Source organism: Poecilia latipinna, unplaced genomic scaffold (genome assembly GCF_001443285.1).
Source record: "Poecilia latipinna isolate Pla-1442-1.1 unplaced genomic scaffold, P_latipinna-1.0 Scaffold1228, whole genome shotgun sequence".
NCBI lineage: Eukaryota > Metazoa > Chordata > Actinopteri > Cyprinodontiformes > Poeciliidae > Poecilia > Poecilia latipinna.
Window position 1 is genome coordinate 94512 of NW_015113844.1, and position 26962 is coordinate 121473.

General features: G+C 42.0%; 2 protein-coding genes across 14 annotated transcripts in view; one reads left to right on the forward strand and one right to left on the reverse strand.

The window, feature by feature from the left end:
* phldb1b (pleckstrin homology-like domain, family B, member 1b) overlaps positions 1–21483 on the forward strand; it is a 112328-nt gene extending 90845 nt beyond the window's left edge. For 3 of the 12 annotated variants that reach the window (XM_015054076.1, XM_015054079.1, XM_015054085.1), the window contains 13 exons: positions 597–707; positions 805–894; positions 1218–1352; positions 2924–3085; positions 4547–4687; positions 6749–6865; positions 7439–7544; positions 10499–10823; positions 12032–12125; positions 13802–13948; positions 14397–14616; positions 16768–16853; positions 20473–21483. In XM_015054076.1, coding sequence (XP_014909562.1) covers positions 597–707; positions 805–894; positions 1218–1352; positions 2924–3085; positions 4547–4687; positions 6749–6865; positions 7439–7544; positions 10499–10823; positions 12032–12125; positions 13802–13948; positions 14397–14616; positions 16768–16853; positions 20473–20613 — 1875 coding nt within the window. In that variant the 3' untranslated portion in view covers positions 20614–21483. The remainder of the gene's footprint in view (positions 1–596; positions 708–804; positions 895–1217; positions 1353–2923; positions 3086–4546; positions 4688–6748; positions 6866–7438; positions 7545–10498; positions 10824–12031; positions 12126–13801; positions 13949–14396; positions 14617–16767; positions 16854–20472) is intronic. The other 9 variants (XM_015054087.1, XM_015054088.1, XM_015054078.1 and 6 more) reach the window with 8 other exon arrangements.
* Positions 21484–25484: 4001 nt separating this feature from the next.
* The window catches only part of LOC106960782 (alpha-2-macroglobulin-like protein 1), a 36943-nt gene continuing 35465 nt past the window's right edge, over positions 25485–26962 (reverse strand). For both annotated transcript variants that reach the window (XM_015054090.1, XM_015054092.1), the window contains one exon: positions 25485–26090. In XM_015054090.1, the coding sequence (XP_014909576.1) occupies positions 26068–26090 (23 nt within the window). In that variant the 3' untranslated portion in view covers positions 25485–26067. The remainder of the gene's footprint in view (positions 26091–26962) is intronic.

Consider the following 26962-nt stretch of genomic DNA (forward strand, 5'->3'; position numbering starts at 1 on the left):
GCTACAGTTTGTATGTCTAAGTAATTCAGTAAAGTAGAAGCGGTAGCTAATCTACCACAACAATTATTTATTAATAAAATATTAAGCCTAAAACATACAACAACAGACTGAATGTTCTGTTATGTGTGCAAATTTCTTGAATGTTTTTTTGGTGTTAAATCCTAAAACATGAAGTGGCATTGTCAGTTGCTATGGCAACGTGTCTGCGTGTAGCGTGGCAAATACCTCTTTCCCTTTGCTGTGGATCATAGCACAAAATTAATACCTACATTTCAATGTTTCACTGAGTTAACTCGGCTATGGATGACATGTAAAAGGTTAGTCTTTTTGCCTCCCAGCGTTGTATGCCTGCGCGAAATTTCCGTACGTCCATTAACGTACATGGTGTCTATATAGAAGTAAGTCAGTGCCTCACCAGCAATGAACCTCACCACACGTCACTGGTACTGTAGCCCTGGATGCTAATCATCTATTAGCAGGTGTAGCAGGAGACCCTGGGCTATGTCTGCACTGTTCAGCTGACAAATGACTGTGGTTGCATCCCAAGTTAGAAAACCTTCACCCTGAGGATCGGGTTGTTGTTTTCTCCTGTGTAGGAAAAGGTTTCTGCTCTGGAGAAGCAGGCCAGCCAGCTTGGCCAACAGGCTTCCCAGGAGTGTGAGCGGCTGGCCAAGGACCGGACCCTCGTGCTGCAAATGCTCCAAAAGGTACAGAAGAAAATGGAAGAAAACGCCTCCTCCCCTAAAGTCTGAAAATTTCAGAAAAGCATGCATCAGTATATTCCAAATTCTGCTTTTATTCCAGGAGAAGGAGCGACTGTTGGCCCTAGAGAAGAGATACCACACCCTGACCGGAGGAAAGAGCTTCCCCAAGTCTTCCTCTGCCATGAGAGAGGTGAGTGAAAAGATGAAGATTAGTTTCCAACGCCCCACTCATTTCACCATCATCTCACTCAGATCTCCTGGCTTCTCCTGGCTTCATGCTAGTCTTCTGACTGTAGACTAGCATGAAGTCTGCAATAACTGTTTGGATTTAATGCAACTTCTGATAGCAAGTCATAGGTTTTTCAGCTGATTCTTGCTTTAATTGCTAATGATTTATTGAGTATCACATGAATTAGTTCAATGGAAACTTGTTGCTGAAGCTCCAGTCACCTGAAAAGTCCCAAACCTTGACTGTGGCCAATAAAAGTACCTTCCAATGACCTGTCCAAACAGGAAACTCTCCATATCAGCGAGGCTGAGCTGTTGCTGGGGGATGTCCGGTCCTCCCAGACCTCCCTGTGTGGAGTCTCTCCTTCCTTCTTACATCCTCCCCCCCTCTGTCGGTTGTTCCCCAGCAGTCCCACAGAGGTAACTGACCTGCTGACCCCCGCATGATGCCTGCTGCTCCCCCCTCCGCTGTGGTGTGTCCCTCACCCATCACCAGGCAGTGGCCTGTATTGTGAAGTAGGGTCAGCTCATTTAGAGCAACACTTCAGTTATCTGCTTACTAAACCAGGGTGTCCACACATTCTTAAAAAGTCTTAGGTTAACGTATCTCAAATTAGGCCTTGAAATTTCTAGAGCTCATTTGAAAAAAACAGTTGGTCTTTAATATGTTGATATTAAGTCTTAAACTTTGTCTTGTCAGGACTGTTGTATTTTCAGATTATATTTTTTGTTGCTAGAGTTTTCTGTCATGTTCTGTGACTCAAGACGGTTGAGGCTACTGGTAACCAGCTGACAAAACATGTTGTCTATATTTTTGCTATACTTGATTGTATTGCAGCATCAACCCCAACCATTCCCTATAGTTATAGTTTTGTTCTGTCTTGAATCGTATTAAAGGTGGCATTAAAAAGGTCTTAAAACTATCTGTTATTTGAGTTGGTGAATCTGCAGCAGGTCAATACGGTTGACTTGCTGCAACCAAGTCAAACAAACTTGGTTGACTAAGTATTGTTAGTCCAACCCAGTTGAGGGTTACTGGTAACTTATGGCTAGCATACTCTTTCCTAGCTAGCCAGCTAGCTTTGTTGCATCTACAGTGGATAAGTGCAAATTTATTGCCCGTTGGTTGGATGAAGTTTGTATATTTCCGTGGAGATGTCGCTCTTAAATTCCATTCATAGTGGTCTTAAGAAGGTCTTAAAAAGACTTAACTTTGAGTTGGTAAAATGTGGAACGAGGAACCTTGTAAATTCTGTCTTCATAACAAACTTATCACACTGATCCTGCTTCATAGTGCACTCCCCCTGGTGTGACCACATTGTGATCTGCTGGTGTTCAGTGTTTTCCCTCCGGTTGATCCGAGCAGCCACAGGTTGGCCATCGTACCAAGCGGATCAGCGACGTGTTGTTGTGTGTTGGCCATGTGACGTCTGTCTCAGAGTGTGTCTGGCTGTCACCAGAGCCGCTGTCAAGTGTCCATGCCATTGTTGTGTGTACACGAGTGTTATGGTAGTGTTTGTAGAAGGCAGCGCCTCTCATCCTGTCTGCTTCTTGCCTCGCCTTGGCCGGGCCTCAGGAGTACATGAAGCTGTCAGAAGCCTGTAAGCTGTACTGGGCCGGCGCCGCCGAGGTACTCTTACTTCCTGCTTAACGCTTGACGTATATCTCTCTCTCCTCCCATCCTTCCATCTTCATGTCATGTTGCTCCCTCTGCTGGTTGGCTTTGTGCCGCATGAACGTTTGCTGTGACTTTCGATTGATGAAGAAGTGTGAGAAAGGCATGCTTGTTGGAAGCAAGTTGTTGTGTGGTTGGAGATGCCAGAAGAGAAATCTTCAAACTAACTGTGATGTTTCTTAGTGATGATCCAGCGTTTGTTTCCTCTTCACCTGTTTCCCTCCTGCTGCTGTTCTGGTCTGGCTGACTTGTCTCTCTCTGCTCCCCCCGCCTCTCCTGCTGCCTCCCATCGTGTGTGGGTGTTCCTCCTGTGAAGGAGTATGTGACAGTGGGCCAGTTAAATCAGATCTATGGGATGCCCAAGGTGGAGTCTTCCCCTACCTCCCCGCTTCGCCAGCCCCTGCAGCGTGGAGCAGGAGACCCTGCCTTCTCCTGCCTCCCCTCTCGGCATGGCTCCTCCCTCTCTCTGTCTGTGGAGGTGTGTGTTATCCTCCCCTCTTCTTCTCCCTCTCCTGCAGGAGTAATTGTTTAGGAGTGTAAGCAATAGAAACGCCTGTGTGTCTCAGTTAGAGGTATGCAGGTAGCTAACTGAGGTAAGAGGAGATTTAAGAGACGTATTCGAATTGTTTAAAGTGCTAAATACAGTTCCTTTATAAAGTATTCTCCCCTTTTTTTTGTTTGCAGTTTTTATTGCTTTTGCGTATCAATCGTGATCAACAGTTACAAACTCTTTAATGTTAAAGTAAAAACTAATTCCTGCAAAATAAAGGCAGCTAAAAATATTTAACATAAATTATGTGATTGGATAAATAGTCACCCCCTTTTAAACTGACTGACCTAATTTAACAGAGGTCCAGCCAATTGGTACCAGTAGTCTCACACCAGCTGCATTTCCAATACAAATGTGCGTAAAACTTTGTAGATATTCTGCTAATGTGAAAAACCCCCCACAATTTTTCAATTGCAGTGTATCTAATAAATAAGAAATGAAATTAAAATCACACTTGAACAAGTCTTTCTTTGCAATAAATCATTAAAAATCATGGCCGTGATGGATGTAAACAGTTGCATGAGATATATTTATTATATTTGAGCCTTTACACCGGGACTCATCATCAGCCGTCAGAGGAGATGTTTGAGTGACAAACCCTGTGAGCTTGGGAGCCGTTAAGTATGCGGCACTTTTAGAAAATTATAGTTGGGGATTTTACAGGACATCGATAAGTTCAGCAATTTTGAATGACAAACTCAACTTTTAATGAATTGTGCAATACTGTGGGACCTTTGGTTGAGCCAGCTGCTCATTGTCCAGGGAGGCCAGTGCCTACAAATAATTGCGTTGCTGCTGGATACAAACTCATTTATGATGTGAAAAAAGACTTTCCGATGCAGCGCAAAAACTTTTGATCAAAAAATATGAGTTTGCTTAAAATCGCATTGTTTCTACTAAGCAAATTAGTTTTTGTAATTCCAATGTGTGCACCATTTCATACATAAGGAGTAAATAAAAACTTAGCTTATGTCTGAAGTCGGGGAACGCACCAGCTGAAAAACCTGCTGGACTCGACACACCGGGTGCAAGCAACATCGCTGAGTGGTTCACCGAGTGTCTGCCACTCAGGTGAACCCAACACACGAATAGCGACAACAGCAACAAAAGTTAAACACTTTTCAACTTTTCCATGGCGGTCTCACCACATTCATCCTGGCGGTCTCTAAATTCAGACTGGATTACCTTTATGAGCCGCTCAAACATTGGTTAGTCATAAAGTCTGCATCTAAGAGCAGAATATTAAGTAGAACTTAAAATGTGTTTGAAACAAACATTTCATCCCCGTTTCTGCTCTCTTTCAATGCTTTCTAATGTTTTCTTGTTTCCTCTCTGCTTTCCACCTTGGTGCTCTGCCTCTGTCTGCTGCTCGTCTGATTTGCTCTCCAGCATCAGTGTGAGCCCAGTAGGCCTCACCTCCCCACACTAGATTTAGAGCAGTGGTACCTGGAGCTGATGACCGGCCCCACACAGCTCGGTGCCCCCCCTCTGCCGGCCAAGTCGCCGTCAGGCCGCAGACAGGTAATGCAGGTAGCCTTTCAACCCTCACCATATCTGCTGTTTTCTGGGCTGCCAAACGTCACTGTCCTGCTGACTCACTGTCACAAAGCAAGTGTGTGTTTTGTGTGTGTCCCTTTTTTTTTTTTTTTAGTTGCCCACCTTACAAAGAAAAATAACCAATAACTCATTCAGTCTGCAGTTTAATATTTTTTTTACAATGGTTGAGATTCAACAAGGTAAAATTCAGTTTTTCCTAATTAAGTACATTTGTGTCATGATGCAAGACGATGCTCCATACTGGGTTCAGGAAAGCTGGGCTGGTTACCAGTACCAAAGTGACTTTCTAAAGAGTTGTTGTTTAATATGTCCTGTTCCTTTGGTTTAACATAAATCAACTAATCGCATGATAAGTTAAAACAAGCTCAATATTTTCTATTTGAATGATTTATCACTTTTCTCTTTCTCTCTTTCTACCAAAAACTGGATGACAAAAATCTTCAATTTGAAGCTCTGGTCTCAAAGTGAAGACCAAAGCTTCAAAAAGAAGACAAAATGTTTTTGTTTTTTTGAAGGACAGTTTTATTTACAGAGACGTGAGTGTCTATTTTATTTTTTGTTTCTGTTGTTTTCTTTATTTATTCTGGATATTTCCAGTTCCAGTGTCAGATGTTAGATGATTACTACATTTTCCATTGTTTACAAGACAGACAAATTTAATCCAGCAGCTTGTCATCTGACACTATTGGATATTAATCAGAATAACACTTGAAAAGTAACACTGGAAGTGTTTATGTATCTCCATAGAGCGAAAATATATTAACAATTGATGTTGTTAATGAAGTTTACTGTGTAACTCAATTTAACTGTAATCAGAGTAAAATCAACTCTGAAAAATTAACAATGATCAGTGTAACTTTAACACTGTACAGGCTGGGACCACATGCTCCCTGACTCAGTGTTGAAATGGACTCTGTGTTGTTTCTTCACTCATTCTACTGTATATAATGAGAAAGCTGCTAATTTGGCAACAGTGAGGTTGTTAACTGCACAGATGCAGACTGGGGATGCATCACTACTTCTGTGCTTCAGTTAATTTCCCACTGTAATAAGTATTGGTTGTTAATTATTTTTTGGACTGTCACAGTTGAAACATTGGCCGATGTTGATGTTGGTGATGATATACCGTACATTCCTAGTGCAGACAGTCAGACTGTGATCCCTCAGACGGTGGCTGATTGTAAAGACTTTTTTAAGGTAGACAGTTTGCTGGATAAGATCGATTTGTCATCTAAGAATCCAGTGATTTATCGGTGCATCCCTTATTAAAATGTTTCTCAAGCAGCCCGGTATGTGGACTACATGCCAACAAGGAAATCAAGCATCTCTAAAATGAGGCTTTTCACTTGATATTTTGTTGTGACATTTTCTTATTTTATTAAAAAATTAAAATATTTCAGTAAAATGGCTAAAAAGCATAAAAGTCAGCGTTATGTCCATAGACTCTGTTTTCATTGAACACTTTTGAAGCTGTTAGCTGAGCTATCAGCTTCAAATCTCAGCTGACAGTCCAGGTTCCAGTTTTAATTACTGGAAAATGAGCTGATCCTCTACAACAAACAAAAAAACTAATGAAACAGAAATGATTTGCTTATAACAAAAGGCTATCGAAAACTTTAATTTGATTGAACTTTGAAGCTTTAGATCAGAGATGTCCAAAGTGTGGCCCGGGGGCCGTTTGCAGCCCTTGGAATGATTATATGTGGCCCCCAACCCTGACTCAACAATGGTTGAGTTTTGGCCTGCAGATAGACACATTTTGTTCTTTTTTTTTTTTTTAAGAACAGATTTTCACTGACAAACTTAAATATTCTTAAAATAAAAGCTGCCCGCTACAATTGCAAAATGTTTATTAGCTATTTCCTCATAGCCAATAAAATATAAAAGTATTGGCCTACTTTCCGAGTACTGCAACATTTTTTCAGACTCACAAATGAGAAAACATTAGAACATTTCCCTTTAGTACATTACTACTGTCTATTGTCACATGGTCGCTACTCTGTCATCACTTTGTGAAACGTTCCCCTTTGTCAGGTGTTTCGCTCCAAGCTGGACAGTGATCCCGGCGTTCCACTCCATCAGTCCAAGTCAGGCTCCTCGTCTCCCCTGCAGCACGGAGCGGCGACGCTGGGACGCAACACCAGCTCCAAGGTACGCTGGCTGGATAAATCCTCCTCCCAGAGGCCAGGTGTCATCCTCCCCCTGCCAGGTTGGGCAGGTTTCCACCCAGTCGGGCTGCTTTTGAACACGTTTGGTTGGGAAAAACAGCTTTGGGCAGATTGTTAAAATTTGAGCTGCTTTTCACAACATGTGGCAGCTTTTTAGAAAATGTTTAGAGGAAAATTCTTTTGCGGTGGTTGTCATTGTGCAGCAGAATAGCACAAAATTTTTAATAAAATGCCATGATATTGCAGTTATTTTATTAATTTATTTCAAACTGTGTGGAATCTGTCAAATACGACATCATCAAGTGTCAATATAATATAATAAAGGACAACCAAAAATGGTTCTGAATCCAATGACGTATGGGACACAAGATTATACATACATATATATATTTAAATATATCTGGCAACATCAACATAAATCTGATCATAGGTTGAGATTTGGGCTGTTTTTATTTTATTTTGTTTTGATTTCTTGGAGTTGTTTTTGGGATGGAAACTGTCAGTCAGATCTGGCAACCCCGGGTGCCAGGTATTTACCTCATTTTCTGTGACCCAGCAGAGCCCCCTGCTGGCTGCCGGCAGCACAGGGAGCCTGCCCAGGAACCTGGCTGCAACTCTGCAGGACATCGAGACCAAGAGACAGCTGGCTCTGCAGCAGAAAGGTAACAGGCTGGAAGGATTGTAATATTTAGTCTGTAAATATCCCTTCAACTGTCAGAAGCTTCTGCAGGTCAGACACAATATGCATAACTCAGTTCATGCAGACGTAATGTGATGAAAGGTGGCAATGGAAGGTAGACTGAGGTTGGATATTGTTCCGTCTGCCTCTTGTCTCTGAGCTGCATGTGTGACTAAGTGGATCAGAGCGCAGTGTCTCATTTAGCCCACCCACGGCTGCTGGAGACGGATTTGTCTCCGTCGGCTGTCCAGCTCCTTCTCACGTCTCGCCTCTCCTCGCACCGCTGCAGCACAGACTCCCAGATCTCCAGACAGAAGCTCTTAGAGGAGAGCTCAGCAGGTAGATGATGTCATCGTGTGCAGGACTCTACGTTGTCCTCCTCGTTTGTCTGGCTGCTGTCTCTGAAATGAAACGGCTTAATGTCCCTGTATTTATATATTTATTTTAAATTCTAATTTAGAAAGAAACTATTTTTTGGCATTGGGAGCTTTTAACTTGATGATTTTGGCCCTCATGGTAAAAAGTTTGAACACCAGCCCTAAACTTTCAGCCATCTGTATGTGAGTGGTTTAGATCAAAACATATGCTTGTGTTCTAATGGTCTACTCAAAGTTCAGAACAAAACCCACCTGAGGATTTGTGGCAAGACCTGACATTTTTTTACTGATCCCAAAGGGATCAGTAAAAAAATCTTTGCATTTTATAACAAACAAGCATATTCAATGAGTGGTAGATGGTGATGAGTCTCCAGTAGCAGTCAGTCTTGCAATAAATCTGATGAGCCCTCTGAATTTGGCCCTGTTCACACGACAACCATTTCTGGTGAAAATGGAAGAGTTTTGTTGTGTTTGTACTGTACATTTACATGAAACCACCAAATGTTTTCTCTGACAACCCACAGTTTGAAAACGGGTTCCAGAGTGCGATGTCTCTGAAACATACCGGTGTCCGTTGTCTTGTAAACAGAGTAAATGGATCTTTTCTGTCAGGGACTCCCTAGCTCACGCATAGTATGGCGCAAAACATAGCTGCTCCCTACAATCCACAGAAGAAGAAACTACTGACAATGCTGGTGCTACTACAATTCGTGTTTCCCCACCACATACGGTTCCCTCAGCGTCTCTTCACCGCTCCACACAGCCCAGGTGCCAAAATACACGTGTACTTGTTCAGCGATCATAGCAAGCAGTCGCTTGTTCAGCCTCTTATCTAGAGAACTACGGACACTGTGAAAGCTCAAACAACATGTTTCAGCAAAGTTATCCCACTTTTTTCCAACTGCGCCCTAATCAGACACACACGGTGTGTGTTTTCCCCCAATATCTGGAGGAACGGTATCTGATGGGGGAAACGCGAATCGACGTGCTTTCAAGTAGATCTTTTTTTTTTTAAACACATGCACACTTAGTTTCAAAGAACCTAGCACCAACTAGTGGCGTGGCGAGAGCATTACACCTTTTCAGTGTGTACCGTTACTGTGTAAACAAAGATTGTAATTAGAACGTCTTCATGTAAATGTAAAAACAGAAACTAAACAAAAATAAAATTTTCGTTGGATCATTGTCATGTAAACAGGGCCTGTATTAAGACTCTCATGACAAACTGGGTCAAAGTTCAAGCATTATTTGAACTTTTGAGATGTTAATCAGCTTCTCCCAGTTGTGAAAACAACACATTGTTGTCACGGTTGTGCATCATAATAACTAACCCGAAATAAAAAAGTAAGAACATCCAGGGAATAATAGTCAATAAACACATCAACAAAAAAAAAGGAAGAAGAAAAGACTAGAAAAAGAGCCAATGAGAATAACGCAGCAGGGCTCCATCATGCTGCCACCATGAGCGAGGCAGATCCTCTGTTCATTCATTCAGAGCTGTCCTGATGAAGGGGACTGGAATCAGGTAACAATCTCACTTTTGTAAATTTTATTTCAAAGCTAAAGGGGGGAAAAAAGCTCAATTTTACTTCTACTTCACAATCGTGCACTATTTTGTGTTTGTCACATAAATCTGAATAAAAGACAGCAGTTACGTTAGAGTACAGCTTCTCTATGAATCTGTTACTGCTTCTATAAACGAGGGCTCTGTCAGACTCTGCCTCATTAATGAGGCTGAATGGAAAAGCAGACAAGGCTATAATAACATCCAGGCAGCCAATCAGCATCCAGCCTGCAGGCTTCAGCGTAACAAAGCCCAGACTCTGCATGTGGCTTTGTGATGATAAAAACCTGGCAGCCTGACTTCTTGGCTCTGTTGACTGGTCCATCAGAGGCAACGTTCACACAACCTGACTGTTCATTTCAGACTCCAGCCTTCGTCCTTCCTCCCTCTCTATGGTCTCATTCAATCTTCACCCACCAAATAATAACAACAAGAAAAATTGTATTATCTTTTCTTTGTAACATGGATCCTTTTTCTTCTTCCATCAGTTTTCCCTGCTGGTTTCTGCCGGAGAATACTGCATGTTGAGAGAGAATTTCAGAGGAACTGGGTTGTTCTGCTTGCTTTGGGACTGAGCACATAGCTGGATGTGTGCTAAATCAATAACAATATATATTGGGATAGACAGGTGATCAATATCAATAGACAATGCAACTTTAAAAATATTCAATATTCAGTATAGAATATTCACTGAACTACTATCCAGAACTGCACAACATTCTGGGAGATGCAGGTGGAGGAAAGGTTTTAGCTGTTCAACCTCTAACAAACAGTTATCCAAGGTGGATAACTTACTTACTCTCTGGTTACCTAGCAACAAACTGCTGAGTAACTTGCGCAGCAGCAGTTTCAGGTTCCGCCACCGTGGCTCAGACCTACTGGTTGAGATACGGCAGATGTGTTCAGACCAGATCAGCTTGTTGTCCTGTTCTCCCTCTAAAATCCAAATAAAGAAAGGAATTCACCCCTCCTTTTCTCTCTTCCTCTTCCTGTCAGGTCAGCAGGTGATCGAGGAACAGCGCCGCCGTCTGGCCGAGCTCAAGCAGAGAGCCGCCGCCGAGGCCCAGTGCCAGTGGGAGGCGCTGCACGGCTCCCAGCCTCACCTCCCGGCCTCTTACTCCCCCCTCATGGCCAACAGTCCCACTCTGAGCCACAACTCGTTGGGCCCCCCATCCCTGGTGCACCACTCCATCCTGCACCACCAGCCTCCATCGGCCGGAGAGCAGCCCTACGACACCCTGAGCCTGGAGAGCTCAGACAGCATGGACACCAGCGTTTCCACGGGCAACAACTCAGCCTGCTCACCCGACAACATGTCCAGGTGGGTACGACGGCAACACACACACTGAGGCACACTTTTCATGGCAGGAAAGATCTTTACATGCCTGAATGTAAAAAAAATAAATAAATACATTTGAAGTTTGATTTAAAAATTCTGTTTTGATGAATATGTTAGCATTCATCTAATTTGTTCTAGATACTGGAAGGAATCAGAGGAATAATGCTACTTCTGCTTCTTTTTGTTTGCTGCTTGGATTTGCATTGGTTGTTACTAACAGTCAGCTGTAATGTTGCTACAGCCTGATTTGGTCTGTTTTTGGAAACCCATTTAAAACAGCAAGCAATTTATTTCTGCAGACGACCGTAGAAATACAGGTAGGAGAAGGAGATGTACTTGTCAAGGTAGATATTACCTTGTCATAAAATGGTGACAGTTTAGCAAATATATAAAAAACATATTTATAAAAGTTACATACTGCAGCTTTAAAGATTTTTTTCTGTAAAGATTGACTCTTCTCTATTTTTCCATTAGTTCTTCAAAATCTAGAAGGGTTTTCATGATCCAAGAGAAACTGGATAAGTGAAATGTGTACTTTCTAATTGGATTAGCCCTTCAATACGAGTTAGAAACTAGTGAAAGCTTGTCACAATTAGCCAATAATCATAATGGATTAACACATGTGGGCGAGCTCAGGTGTCTGCATGGTTGAAATTCCGTTCACATATTGCATCAAACTCCACATGGTGACAGAAATGGGCAAACACCCAGAAGGTGGCGCCTGATCTGGATGGAAGTTGGCAGACGTGCAGACCGGTGATGGAGATGTAAATGAAAGGCCGATTGCTACAACTAGTCTTTCCTGAGGCGTTTCTATGTAATATGTATCTGTTGTTTTTGGTTAAAGTTACACACATCCCTGCAGGCTGACAGAAGAGCTGCATGCGGCTCCAGAACCGCAGGTTGCAAACGTTTGAACCAATAAAACGAGACGTTAACACTCGCAGACACATGCAAACACACAGCCCACAAACCACAATCAGACAGCCAGCTTTGAACCAGGTGGAGGTGGAGCAGCACCTCTGGAGCTCCCTGATTAATGACCGGCCTGCTCATCAATACCTCCCTGCTGACGAAACAATCATATTTATCGCTGAAATTCCTTTGTTTTTAAAGATTTCTTGTGATCTGCATGGATTGAGGTGTTTCCACAGGAGGTTAGGTAGTCATCACTGTGCTGTGTCTGCCAGCAGTGTTGGAGGAGTGGACGTGCTGAAGATCGAGGAAATGGAGAAGATGCTGAAGGAGGCGCAGCTGGAGAAAGCCAGACTGATCGAGTCACGGGTAAGGATCCGACTTGATCCATCCCGGATCCATCCTCAGTTATGGATGAGCCTGTGTTGCAAGCTCACCCATAACTGAACAGGAATATGGAAACATAAAAACATCAAGATTGTGACTGGAGCTCAGGTTTTTGGTTCACAGCCTCTGTTCTCTGCTGAAGGAGATCAGTGGAGCCATAAAAATACAAGTTCACCTCACCTAACACTAATTTAACACCTTACAGTGTTTTACATTTATTGTAGGGCTGAAACAATTAATCAGCAATTAATCCAAAACTGTGCAAAAAAAAATAAATGTTTTGCATTTAAGATAAAAAAAACATCTTTGTCTATAAATATGTTCCACCCAGAATTCAATTGGCAGTTTTAGCTTCACTTGCTTCAAATTCTGATAAGAAAAAAAACATCTGCTATTAGGAACCCTTTTGCTATCCAATTATAAATCAATCAAAAAAAAACAAAAAGATCAGCCCTGCACTGTATTGATAAGTCCAGCAGAAAGGTCTGAACTTCACTTGTTGATGTTAGAAGTATTTTTAGCTGCAGATTGGTCCTTTGCTCTAAATGACCAAATGTTCACTAAAGGAAAGCTGTTATTGCATTTTAGGTAATAAAATGTTCATTTTCTTTTTAAAAAAAATTTAATAAAATACCTGTTGATTTGCATCTTTTAGCTTATTTTTATTATTGTATTTAAAAAAGCTCAAGATTTTTTATACAATAAAGCCTTTCTATTGTCATCAGAGACAAATTTATCACATTCATATCAACCAACATAAAGTAGAGCATAATTGATAGTGGAAGGAATCATTCCTGTCTTTTTTATTATTTTACTTTGTTCAAATAAATAGAAAAATCTTATAAGTGCGGTGTACAATGTGCCTCTGTTTCTTGCAGTACCCCTAAATAAATAATAAGGTAAATTGTGTTAACACCATGTGTTATAAACCCCATGAGTCTAAAACCAGCTGTCCTGCATGGGGTCTTGATGACTTTTGTTAAAATCCTATAGAACTCAGCAATGTTTTAACCTGCAAAGGTAATAAATAACTGTTGGCCTTTTTACATTACATTTTTTTTGTGTCTTTTATGTAGAAGTTTGATTTTCTTTATCTTAAAACGTAAAAAACAAAAATCAAATTGTCTTGATTTAAAAACCTAAACAAATTTCCTGTAGGAGAGAATCAAATTCTACATTTTATTTTGAAGGGTCACGTAGCTCTTGGACCATGGTTGCTCTGGAGGAGCTGCAGAGGTTTCACCCTGTAGTGAAGGTGCGGAAAAGAGTTTGTGTTAAAGCTGCAGTTTGATTGCAACACATTTTAGTTGGAAACATCTGTGAAGATCAGATTTGTTTTCAGGTGTCCTCCATTTTTATTCCATTTTTTACTTCTCTGTTGGCCTGGTGTGTCAAAAGAACATGTGTCCAGCATGTAACTACTGTAAGCCAGCCGGGTCTCGATGCCGCTGACTGGTTAAGCTGCACTGCTGCGGTAGATCTGCTCAGAGGTCAGCACTCAGTCTGTGTGTTGCTCCCAGCAGGGGAGCATGTCCATAAATATATGACTGCTGTGCTGACGGAAAAAAAAAAGAGAGAGAGAGAGAGAACCTTGTATGCTCTGCAAAGCTGTTCCCAAAGATCAAAAAAATATTTAATGAAAGCACTTACCCCCCCAGGAACGAGAGAGCCTGGCCCGCCGTCAGATGTTGGAGGAGGAGAGGAGGAGGAGGGAGGAGGCGGAGAATAGACTCCAGGATGAAACTTTCCACAGACAGCAGCTTGTGGAGAAAGAGGTCAAGATGAGGTCCAAGAACTTTTCTCAGGTCAGTGTGATATTCCCACTTAGTATGCTAGAGGTTATTGGATAACTTCAGAAGGCTGACATGACATGACGCCTGTTATAAACATGAAGGAGTGTTCATGAATGTTTATGACTGTTGTCATGAAGTGTCATTCAGTAAATAATTACACTGTTAATACAAATTTGCATTAAAAGTCAGTTAAGTGTCACAAAAACTTTGCAGTATTTGGACAATAATGACCCTTTTAATGAAAAGTTCTATTAAAACTTGCATTGAAAGTGTAATTTACTGAATGACACTTCATGACAACAGTCATAAAAAGGCATGAAGACTTCAGTCATAGACTTCATGTTCATAACAGGTGTTATGTTGTATTTTTGTCAGTGTCATGTCAGTTTTGACGACGTCATCTTTGAAGATGTCAGGATCTTCAGGACAGAAGTCCAATCTTTCTTTTTCATTTGTCCAGGCTCGACCGATGACCCGCTACCTGCCCATCAGGAGGGAGGAGTTCGACCTGCGCTCGCATGTGGAGTCGTCGGGCCACAGCGTGGAGACGTGCTACCACGTCATCCTCACAGAGAAGATGTGCAAGGGCTACCTGGTGAAAATGGGAGGCAAGATCAAGTCCTGGAAGAAGCGCTGGTTTGTGTTCGACCGCCTCAAGAGGACCTTCTCCTACTACGTTGGTAAGACCCAGGAGTCGAGGCCTGAAATAAGTTAGGTTTAGGAAGCAGGAATCCATTCGCACTACTGTTGAACTCTGGATGAAATCCAGAGATGAATGAAGCTAAACTTTCTGAACCTCCATGAAAATTGAGAAAAGAACCCGTTTGGTTTATTAAGTCTGGTTCTGCAATCTTTCTTAACCTTTCACAGTTCATTCACAAACTGCACCTTATTATAAAAGGTCCTGAAATGTCTCAAGCTTCCTGATTGTTTTTGTATTATTTGAAACATTTATGACTGAGTTGTAAAATGTTAGATTCTCAGGTCCAGTCTTGTTAATGTGGCCTGGTCACCATGTCCAGACCTGGTAAACCACACAGACTCTGCCGAGGCTCTGAGCTCTTCCTGTGGGACAGCTCTGCACCATGTCTGCATCCAGATTCTAGATTCATTTAATGTTTGTTAAAGTTTCTCCTTTTTCTTTGGAGCGGGACCTGAGGGTGAAAACAGTTGAATTTGTTATTTAGTTATTTGTACTTTTATTGCACTTTGTTATATTTTGTTTTGCTAAATAAAGACGCACTTTAGTTTAGACCGGCAACTAATGTTTATTTTAGTAATTGAATATGCTTATGATTAATTGATTATTCTAACAATTAATTGATAACTGAGTTTTTTTAAAAATGGCAAATTGTTATTTTAATCACTTGAGGTTATTTTATGCAATATTACACAAATAATGAAATGATTCTGTTGTCTGAACTCTCACTTTTCACTATTTGTTCTACTGATGTGCTTTGAAATTGCCTCTGAAATTCAATTCAAATAAATTGAATGATTCAATTCCTGTTTTTCTTGTATAAGAAAATAGACATTTTAGCCTAAAATTCAACAACATAGCATTGCTTTAGTGAATTCTTGTGATTTGTAGTAAAAAAAATGCATCTGCAGCTGAACACAATCAGTGGATAATATTTCATGTAAGAATTGTATGATCCCCCAAATTGAAGGAAACGGACCAATTTTTCTTTAGAAACTAAACTAACTTGTCAACTTGACTCAGACATGTTCATTGCTCCATCCATGGCTAATCCCGTCTGCAGAGCGTTAACTGCTCCTCATGCAGGATTCTGTTTGGGGAGGAACTCGGGTGTTAGTTTTGGGTTGCATCAGCCTCCGTATGTAAATGCTAGAGTAGAACATGGAGGGCGGCAGAAGCCGCGGCGCAGCGACAGTCGGAACATGCGTCCTCCGCACCTCCAGCGGGGTGACATGTTGTGTAATTCGCCGCGGTTCCTGGAGCTGTGGGACACCCGCTCGCTGTCGGGCCCTTTGAAGTCCTCACAAGGTTCCGCTCAAAGCTGCTTAAAGTGGTACCTTGTTGAAAGGGAGCCAGGGCGAGGAGGCGTACCGAGATTACTTTGGCAGGGGCTGAAACGCGCCCCGGCCCGCCGCAGCGCCGCGCTCTTTGAGCGAGCTGATTGGGATGCAGAGCCGCGGCCCCCGTCTCCTGACCTTGAACACAGAGTAACAGGAGGTGACGAGCAGGAGTCAGCAGCGCCGCTAATTTCCGCTAATCAGCCTCAAACACAGCCACGGTTTGGCTTATTTAGACAGAGTCAAATGAGATGCAAATGTGCAGCTGTTTGAATGCTAAAGAGGTCATTAGCAGATAATGGCTGCGTGTTAAAAGCAGGCTGTTGTTCCTCGAAATGAAGGCGCTGCGCCCGCCTCTACCTACTGCTCTTTAAGTTGGCTGCTGGAGTGTTTTTTCGCCTGGAGGTAGAGAGGGCTGTTGAGTTCCCCACCGGTTCCTTACTGCAGTTCTGCAGTGGCTGATGAAACAAACTGCAATCATGTACCAGAGTAGCGTAAGAATGCAGGCAAGTCTGAAAACACAATGAAAAGCTCCACTTGCTTTAAAAAACAGAAAGGAGAGAAAAAAATATTGCTGTGCTTGTCTTTTCCCATCCATCATCACAAAGCTCAAATTGGTCATGATCAAAGTCGGGCTCCTGCGCTGATGAGCACATCGTGCAGATCTGCTCGGAAGATTCTGGGTGACATGCGTGAGGTGTGAGTCGGCTCCTCCAGCTGAGACGGTGTCAGAACGGATCAGGTTCTGACCAGAGCTGATTTTTTTCTTCTCCTCTCTCTCTCTCTTTCTGCAGACAAACATGAGACCAAGCTGAAGGGTGTGATCTACTTCCAGGCTATAGAAGAGGTCTACTATGATCACCTCCGCAGTGCCACTAAGGTACCACTCTGTCCTTTCACCCGTTCTCCGTCTGCTCCCTGCTTTCTTTAAGTCCCGTGTTCGTGTTTGTCCCGTTCAGCCGTCTCCCCTCCCTGAGCCCACTGTGTACAAACTATTAGTTAAATGAGATGGGTGGTGAGGGGCCGGGGGTTAAATGTGCCGCAAGCCCTGAAGCCTAAAATCCTCAGGAAGTACAGACTGTGACGCCTGTCAGTTTAAAGCCAGAGACTTGCTAATCCTGCCTGCTCCCTCTGTGGATCCCAGCTGAATTCATCAAGTGTCTGGAAAACAACTGCAGCTTTAACACAAACCTTCACATGTTTTCCAGTTTTCTTTGATGCTGACAGTTTATATGGTATGAGCAGAGCAAATAGGTGTACATTCATTTATTGTCAAGAACGTTGTGAGCAGTGATGGACACCAATAACTACAAAGTTAGTTGCACTAACCCTAAATTTGTTTATTTAATCTTTGTTTAGCCAGGTGAGTTATTAAGAATTACAACAACATCCTGTCAGGGAGGGAAGGACACACAGGCAGATTATAAATTATACTAATTGTAAACATAGGTTCTGCTAACGCTACAGCGCTATTCCAACTCGTTATTTAATAGAAGCTACCACTAAAGTGTTGCACCAAAACGCTATTTAGAGGAAGCTAACGCTAAACCGCTAAACTCTAAAGTATTTATCATATGAGAACATTTCATACATTCTCAGTCCAAGATAAAGAACGGTTGTTAACGGCAACATGAAGGAACATGGCTCTGACGACAGAGTGTCACAGCCATGAACTTTAATATATGAGGTTCAGCTGCAGTGAAGAATAGTCAGGATGCCCAAGAGTGTCAAGAAGGGGCCTGTCTCCTGCTGAGGAGGAGGATGCTACAGAGCCATAATACCACCAGTGCAGAGTTTGTACTGGCAGCAAGTAGCCACAAAACCACGAGGAACAAAACCAGGAAGTGGTAGGATGGACAGGATAGGACTGGATCTGATGGCTGTTAGTGCTGACAATAAAACATCCTCAGCATAAATTCATGTTGGGGTTTGATTTTCCTCTAAGGGAGGCACCTTCCTTCCAAATCTGCCCAAGATCAACGGTGTAAATAGAAGAGTGGCGTCAAATATCCAGGAGCAATTTCTTCCTTCAATCTGGAGACAATATAGTCAGGAGAACAAAACATTTTCCTGCTGGGTGGATCAATGGAAGCAAACACACTTACCTTGAAGCATGAAGAGACGAGATCTGGTCACCATCAGTCACAGAGAGCTGAAGGGAGAGAACCTGGGTTCATCCTTCATGTTCCTTCTTACGGAGCCGTACATGCAGTCGTCTCTGTTTCTGACATTCATCTTTATTTTTTATTTTTTACTTCTGCACAAAGCTGAGCTGCTACCTCCTGATCTGTGTGTTTGATGGCCTGTCGCTGCGTAGCACACTCTGACTTACTGCACATCTCTGATCAGCCCTGGAACTTTGATTCTCCTTGTCACTTCCAATGTCACTTCACCAAGAGGCAGACCTTCATGTGAGCTGCTCTCTGCCCAGACACACACTGCTTTCAGAGCCTGAGAACAGTTGCAGATGTTAACTTTGTTACACACATTTGCTCTGGTTGTCATGAAGAATGAGCAAAGCAATGTATTTTTTTTTACCTTTTAATATCACTCAGGATTCGTTTCTTATTGCCACTTTCCATAGTCTATGTTCACTTTGAGCCACAGGAAATTACAATATCTTAGAGGAATTTTCTTTGGTTTCTGATTGAAGATACATGGAGCAGAACTTTGTGCAGGCCTGGCGGTATGGGCGGGCATTGGGGGGCATTTCCTGCCCACAGAGTCAGCCGTGCCCCCCGCCCCCCTGGACTGGAAGCTGTTTGTTGTTTTTACCTATAAGTGACCGACTCTCTGTTATTCCTCTGTCAATTTGATACAGTAGAGGCTTCCACACTTCCCATATTTGTGTCCTCTGTCACTTTTATCAGCAGTTAAAACTGTTTAATCCGTTGTTAACATGTTGTAACCAGTTTTTCCGAGCCGCCTTTAAACCCAGCATGAGCGCTACTCGCGCTGGGTTTCCACCTGTGAAGGAGGCCTGCTGCTGCTGGGCGGAGCTACGCAGGTTTGTGTTAGAATCACGGCAGCAAACCAGCAAAGAACTTTTCACAGTTTTTCCCTCCAAACTAACCAACTGAGTTGAGTAAAGCTGTTGGATGCAGGTAATGTTAGCTAAAAGATGACTAGCTAATATCAATACAGAACCTTAAGCTTGTTAACAAGTAGCTTGTAGGCTACTGGTGTTGTTGTCTATGTTCAAAAGTGGGTAGTACTTGTTACATTCACTTGAATAACTTTTTTTGGGAAAAAAGGTATTTATAAGAGTAGTTTTACTGCACTGCACCTTTTTTTTTTTTTTACTTGAGTAATATCATTATTGCTACATAGATTCATTTTGCCCCCCCTGTTAAACTCGTCTGGAGCCGGAGATGACTTTGTGTCTGTTTTCCCATTTCAGGGTTTTGTAAGGCTCCATGAGATCCAGATCCATGAAAGATTGTTAAATGTTTAATATTAGTATTGGAAACTGAGAGAACAGATTTTATAGAACTGTCTTACTGCTGAGTCAATGACAACGCAACTTTTATTAGCATGATTAGCACAGCTAGGTTTACAAAAAGACTCCACTGGTTGTTTCTTGAACATGTAGAGTCTTACCTTAGGGCACTCTGGACTGGTTGGACTGGTTGGACTGGTTGGACTGGTTTTCTCATTGAACTGATTGAACATTCTGCATCAGAACAGAGACGTTCTCCTCGGTCTCCACTAACTTGTGGGGTTCCACAAGTGTCAGTTTTTGGCCCGTTATTGTTTTCTTTTTACATTCTTCCATTCACTGGCATTATGCATGTATGCAGATGACATGTCTTTTAAACCAACCCTCATCCAGTGCAATGGTTTGAAATATCTCCATCAGTCTAAAGTCAGACAGTTACTTCTTTCACTGATCGGAGACAAAAATCTGATTTTTAACTTTTAGGCTAGCTGGTTAGCTGTCAGGGCCAATCAAAGAAAAAAATGCTCCATTCTGGTTACTGGCCAATTTCCTGGTGCATCTCTAGTGCTGACACTAGGGACCATCACAACAAAATCCAGACAATCAATGGAAAACACTGCTTGTCCAACTCTTTCAGCTCTATTACTTGGTCGGTTAGCTGGGAGTGAGCTTCTCTTCTGGAAGTCATTTGGGTGAGCGCTCTGAGAGGAAACAAACAGAGCAGAGCAGAACTTTCTGTTTGAGGCTGAGGCAAGCTGCAGAGTTTCTAGTTTCATCCTTCACCTTAGTTTTGTGATTTATTATTTAGTGGGAAAAACAACAACTCCAAACTGTAAAGATTCTCCAAACACTTTCAGCTCAAACTCGCTGAAGCATCTGAATTTTTAAAAAAGGAGATTTAGAATCTGAGAAGATTGATTATTGGTTCAGCCTCAGCTGGGACGTTAATGTAAGAGGCAGGGCCAGTCCCAGTAGAGCAGCTGAGGGGTGAAAACTTGATAGAGAACTTCTACTGAGTCTGGTTCTGTCTGTCTGCCGCCCCTCCAAAACCCCCCCTCAGAGCCCCAACCCATCGCTGACCTTCTGCGTGAAGACGCACGACCGCCTCTACTATGTGGTGGCGCCATCGGCGGAGGCCATGAGGATCTGGATGGACGTGATCGTCACGGGAGCGGAGGGATACACTCAGTTCATGAACTGAGCGCGAAGGGCGAGCAGAACGCTGCGGCAGGGATTGGACACGCAATCCACAGGATCCGCTCCGACTCGGACACCACGCCTGTTTGTTACCGTTCCTGTTTTTATTTCTGCGTTTAATCACACAATCATTTTTCCATGCAGGAGTTTCCTTCATCATGTTTCCTATGTGATTCTGTTCGGATTGAAAAAGGGAGCTGCTGCCACACACACACACACACACACACACACACACACACCTAAACACGTCTCTGTATATAAACCAAAATGTTCACCTGTCCAGGACTGTTCAAAGCCTTTCTATATTGCCAAAAGGAGATCTTGTAGTTACTGTTGAATATTTTGTATTATTTGTTTGTTTTTTTACTTAGAGAAAAAATTGCCAAATGACATGTTGCCAATGTTATTGAGTATTCTATTGTAACTTTGAGTGTAGAGAGAGACGATTTGAAGAATTCCCTTCACTTTAATGTGCTTCAGCTACCGAAACCTTTTTTCTTTTTAACGGTCAGCAGCAGCAGAGATGATCTCAGATCCTGGACCCACTTCTTCACCAGGCTTACCAAAGGAACGGACTGTCCACAGGTGTTCCTGAAGAGTCCACTCATTATGACAGAGTTATGGCCTGTAATGGTTGGATCGACACCATTACACAATGAAACTTCAATGGTTTCTATGCTTCACAGCTGTCAGAAGAGGGTGGCTTAAACTGAAAGCAATGAATTACCACACAGCTACTCTGGTTTAGCATCAACACTGTAAATAAAGAGAGAAGCTATAAAATAATCAGAGGGATTTCTGCTCAGGCATTTTGATTGCAATGCCCATCGCTGTTTTCCAGAGTTCCCAGTTTGGGCGAGGTTCTGTTAACACAGGGGTGTCCAAAGTCAGTTCTGGAGGCCCGGCACCCTGCATGTTTTAGTTCTCTCCCTAGTGGTAGTAACAACCTCCTCAGCAAGTCAATGTTCTCCTTAAGCCTCTAATGAACCATCATTTGAGGCGGGTGTGTAAAACCGGGGAGAGAACAAAAACATGCAGGATGTCGGGGCTCCAGGACCCACTTTGGACACCCCTGTGTTAACACATTATTGTCCAGCCCTAAACATTTGGTCACGATATATCAGCACCAACATCAGTATCAACTGGTGTCAGTAATTTTTGACATATCAGAATTGGTCCAATAAACGGGCTGATTTTAAAAACCGATATTTATTTCCAACTTGATGCTGTTTGTTTCTGGAGGGGAGGGGTCAAGGTTGGTCAGGACACATTTTTATGGTCATGTGACAGACTGATGCAGCAAAGGATTGTGGGGAAGCAGTGGTGAAGTCAGCAGTGTGGTCATGTTTTCCAATATTTACCTAGATATATTTTGCTATCAGTCATAACAGCAGTATTAATATCAGGTATTTATATTGGTCCAGATTTGCATATTGGTGCCTTCCTAACGTATTGCTCTTCCTTTATCCATGAGTGGTCAAATTAAAAACGGTTTTCTGTAACAAACATGTTGCTAAGTCACCTTTCACCGTTAACCTCTCCATAGTCTTGCTTGCTTTAGCATAGACTGTTGATATTTTAACACATTTTTATTCCATTTTAGGATTATTTTCTTAAGTCAAGGGTGTCAAAAGAGCGGTCATTTTGTGGGCTCCGCCCACACTATTAAGAATGACACACATTGCCTTTCATGAGGGGCGTTTGGCAATACTGAGACACTCATTTCAAGGGAGGAATGAAATAATCCATCTTAGTGAAACAAGAAAAACCAAACTGGAACAGAGGAGGTGGTCTAAGGTTCAGCACAGCCTTCATTTCGTCTCTCCAGGCCGTTTCACAGAAACTCAGACCTTGAAATGTGACCAAACATTGTTGGGAGCTGGTCAGGATAGTCCCTACAGGGAACTGAATACAGCCAGAGTCTCATGTGACCTGGACGGCCTCGTCAGTGATAGCTGTGGTTTTGTTGGTGATTTGTTTTGTCCTATAAGGGTGATTGTTTCTGATTGGCCATGTTTGTTTCATTCTTGAACTGTGGTTGTGGGCCACACAAGGTCCTTGATGTCAGTTTGGACATCCCTGCTGGAAGCTGTCTTTAGACAGAGCAACGCTAACTTTTAATGCTAACCCATTTTCAGAACACGATTCATAATCAGCGTTAAACAGAAATCTGCCTCATTGCCGGTTATTTCACCTCGTCACCATTTTGCCATTTGGTACCTGACTCAGCAGCACTACAGGTCACATTTTAATGCACTCAGAGGTTCAGTGGATCAGAACCTAAATCATTGGAAATAGGAGTAATGTAAAACATTCAAAGGATTATGATTAGGATTTAAATATTTGTATGACTTATCTCCATAATTCAGTCACATATTTGTAACCTCCCAGGAAATGCTTAATCAGTCAGGTAAAAACAAAATGGCGACAACTGAGTATTAAACTGTGAAAACTAACTGAAGCTTTCTTAAACATGACCAAATGAATCAACATTTATATATATATATATATGTGTGTGTGTGCGAAACCATCACTTCTCTGACAGCTTTGAAGCATCACTTTTCTCATCAGGTGGCACGTTTTAGGTTGGTTTAATTGAGAACTCTGTACGTATTTAATCAGAAGCCATTCTAATGAGAGAAAACCCAACACTCTGAGGCTGACTGCCAAAACAAAATGACTGTCCAATGGTTTCACCAAAGCTGCCAAGTTGCCCTGAACTGATCGATCTCTGGAGCGGTCCGGTTCTGACATGCGCAGGCTCAGGAAGCCTTTAGCTAACTTGATGATGTGACGACTTCACCACGACCAGCCTAAAGCAGCAAGCACACACATTCAACTGTTTGGATGATGCAATTCAGACCTGTGCCTTCACCACATGTTCCTGAGTCCTGCACAGCCTCACTGTGGAGCCTACATCACACAGATGCTTTTAAATCAGTGCTCTCTCTTTGAGCTCTCCAACAGCATCGTGCACAGATTTGCATGGTTTCCTCTTCACCTTGGAGATGGTTCTCATGATCCCAGAGGGTCCCAACGTGGTGGGATCATTGGGTCAGATAAAGAACATTTCAACTAGGAGTAATGCTACATATCCTTTAGAAACGATTGTTAAAATCTGAGAAAAACAAACCAAGTGGACTGCTATAAGCAATCCTTTTACATCTAAATTGGACAATGTGGAACATGTGGCTCACAACATGGCTGCTAGTGTGTAAACCTGTCTACCAAGAATTATTTCATAGGAATCTCCCTTCCAAATGCCTGTCACTGACAGGATTGCCTTGGATACAGCTTTGGCTCAAGCATTTTATTCTGAAGGGTATTCCTGGACTTTGTGAATGACCCGACAGGAAGCACTTCAGGGGTATATTTAACTCTCCAGTGGTCTTTTAGCGTGAGGCTCAGGAGAAGCGCGGCAGATTTCAACAGCAGGAAAGACCGTCAGTTCCCGAAATCAAACATCAACCAAAAGAAAACCTGGTAAAAACGCACGCTGGGCCAGAGCAACCTGACCAGACTACGCACAGGGTAGAAAGCTTGTGGAGTCTAATTGACTCCGTTTCTTAGGCTGCAGGAAGGTTAAACTAGTTGCCATGCTGGCAGCATGCCGCTTTGTTCTGCCCTTTTCCCACTTCATATAAGGCCAAAATTTGCAAATGACTAAAATATTAGCTAGCATGGGTCAACACCATGCCAGCTGAATGATTACAGACAAAGGTAATCTGGGTTGATTAATGAGCAAAAAGCTCTGACTGGCATCAGACTGTAGAAAAAGTAGTTCCGATGTGATAATCTGTATCGAGTAATCTTTTGTCATTATTGGAAGTCTGTGAATAATCAATCAATAAATCAGCCACCACAAACCTCTCCACTACCAGATCTATAGGAGTAAAACGGCCTCAAGTACAGGTATGGACAATATGAACCTAGATGAAACCAAAATCAGACTGGAAAAAATCATCTCCCTGTAAAAGTTGGTGTATATCAGCTGACTATCGAATAGCTGCATAATGCCATGTGCTCCTCTGTTAGAAGAAAATACATGAGAAAACTTGTACTTCTTGTCCTTTGTTCAGCTATTAGCACGCCCCCTGGTTTGCAGAAAAACTCATTTGTTCATTAGTTACTAGGGGTGGGCATTTATCGCATTGTTTATCATGAGAAATTATACAGACAAATTTTGATTTATTGTTGCCACAAAAGATTCCAATGAATATTTTTAACACAAACCAAACTCTCCATTTTGTTGTTTTAGGACTTTCACCACTGTCTGTTCAATGAGAGTATCATTACATATCAATACATTTGAAAATATGATTAAGTGTAGCTACTGTGTACAAATCATGTGATATGTGATATTTATTGTGATTGTCACTTTCATTATCACAATACCAGAAAATATTGTGATAGAACTTTAAGTCCATATTGCCCACCCCTAGCAGGTACTTAGCATTTCTTCCCGACTGTAACCGTATGGAGGATGTACAGATTGAATTGGCTGCTGCTGTACTTTAGTGTGGCCTTTTTTGTTCACAGCGTGTTTTATAATTCTGCCTTAATAGTCCAACAGAAACCTGAAATAGTGCTTCAGAAAGCTGCCTCAACACTGGAGCTCCTCACTGTAACACCCCACTGTGACCTGACTGGAGGCCTTTAGCATGGAGCGTTAGCCGCTACCTTGGAGACACGTCAGTCGTCCAGTAGTGAGTGTGTATGCTGTCACACATTTTCCCCAAGAGGTTTCAAAGTGACATCTGTTGGTCATGAGTTGCTGTTATCTACACGTATATGAAAGAAAAGTAGTATTGTAAAGAGAATGCCTGAGTGAAAAGTTAGTGATATTGTATGAAAAGACAACTTTTCACTTTTTGTTATTTTAGAACTTTTATTGCAGCTTGCATTTGAAATTGTACAATAGTCACGTATGAATATCTTTTTTTTTTTTTTTACTGGTACAACACTTGTGCAGGTACATGTACACAGAATAAATCACCCAGCACCATTAAGACTGGATCCTCCTGTTCCCCTCAGACACAATCAGCACTCTGACCATGCTGTGTTACTGTGTCATGTGTCACTTTCATGTATGAATAATGTGGATTTCTGTCAGATCTATTAATAAAAAAAACAAAATGACTATCAGCAAATACTCCTCTGCTGTCTGTTGTATCCAGTGCGTAATAGTGTGACTGTTCCAGTGTTGAGCAGAGACACAAACGGACCATTACTGGTCACCACCAACAAAAAAAATATATATATATATATATATATATTCTCAGCATGTGACCCACAATAAAAGAGAATAAAACCTGATAAACTAAGAGTTAAAGTATCTAACATTACCCAAAGTAGATTCAGATCCCAACTGAACATAAAGAGTTTTAAAACAATAATCCTAGACATCACGCAGTAGTTCCATCAGCTGTTAATTCTGTCCTGGTGGTGGAAGGAGGAATTACACCTTGTTGTCACTGTCGTCTGCAGAGAAATCACACACACACACACACACACACCAAGGGTTATTATACCTGCTTTAGGGATATCGATGTTTACAGAGTGGGATGGAAGATGAGTTGAGATCTAGAGCGGATCTGCTCAGTTTAGCAAAATGTTTTTATAGGTTCAATTCGTTAAATAAACAATTCAACGTTCATTAAACAATTCAATGAAACAGACTTATTTCTATAGGTTCGTTTCATAACAAAAAAAGTTATTTCAGGGCGGCGGTGGCACAGGGCTAATCGACACAGCCATCAAGGGTTCGAGTCCTGGCCTGTTGACTTTTGCCGCATATCTTCACTCTCTCACACAACCTGCTGTCCTTTCTGACCACTGTTCACTAAAGGTCACTAGTGCCAGGGAAAATGTTTTAAAAGAAAGAAATTTAAATCTAATCATGCGTTCCCATTGATCTTAGTTGTCAAACAGAACAGTACACTATGTTAATTATTCAAAGTTGTTCATAAGGAAACCCAGCAGATTGCACTGAGTGAATGCTGAAAGTCATTTCAGCTGAAGTGACTTTCAGCATTCACTCCTCCAGAACACAGTCAGTCGCTCATTGTGTTGTTGACGTGACAGAAATGCCTGACTGAGCATGGAGAGGAGAAACTGACCTTTAACAGGAAGAAACCTGTAGAACCAGGTAACACTTTATTTGAAGGGGGTTGAATAAGACTGACATGACACTGTCATAAACATGACATAACATGTCATGAACATGAATAAGCCTTCATGAATATTTATGACTGTTGTCATAAAGCGTCATTCGGTAAATTATGACACTTTTAATACAAAGTTGACATTATTCAAAATGTCTTTGTTATGACAACCTGACATTAACCAATAAA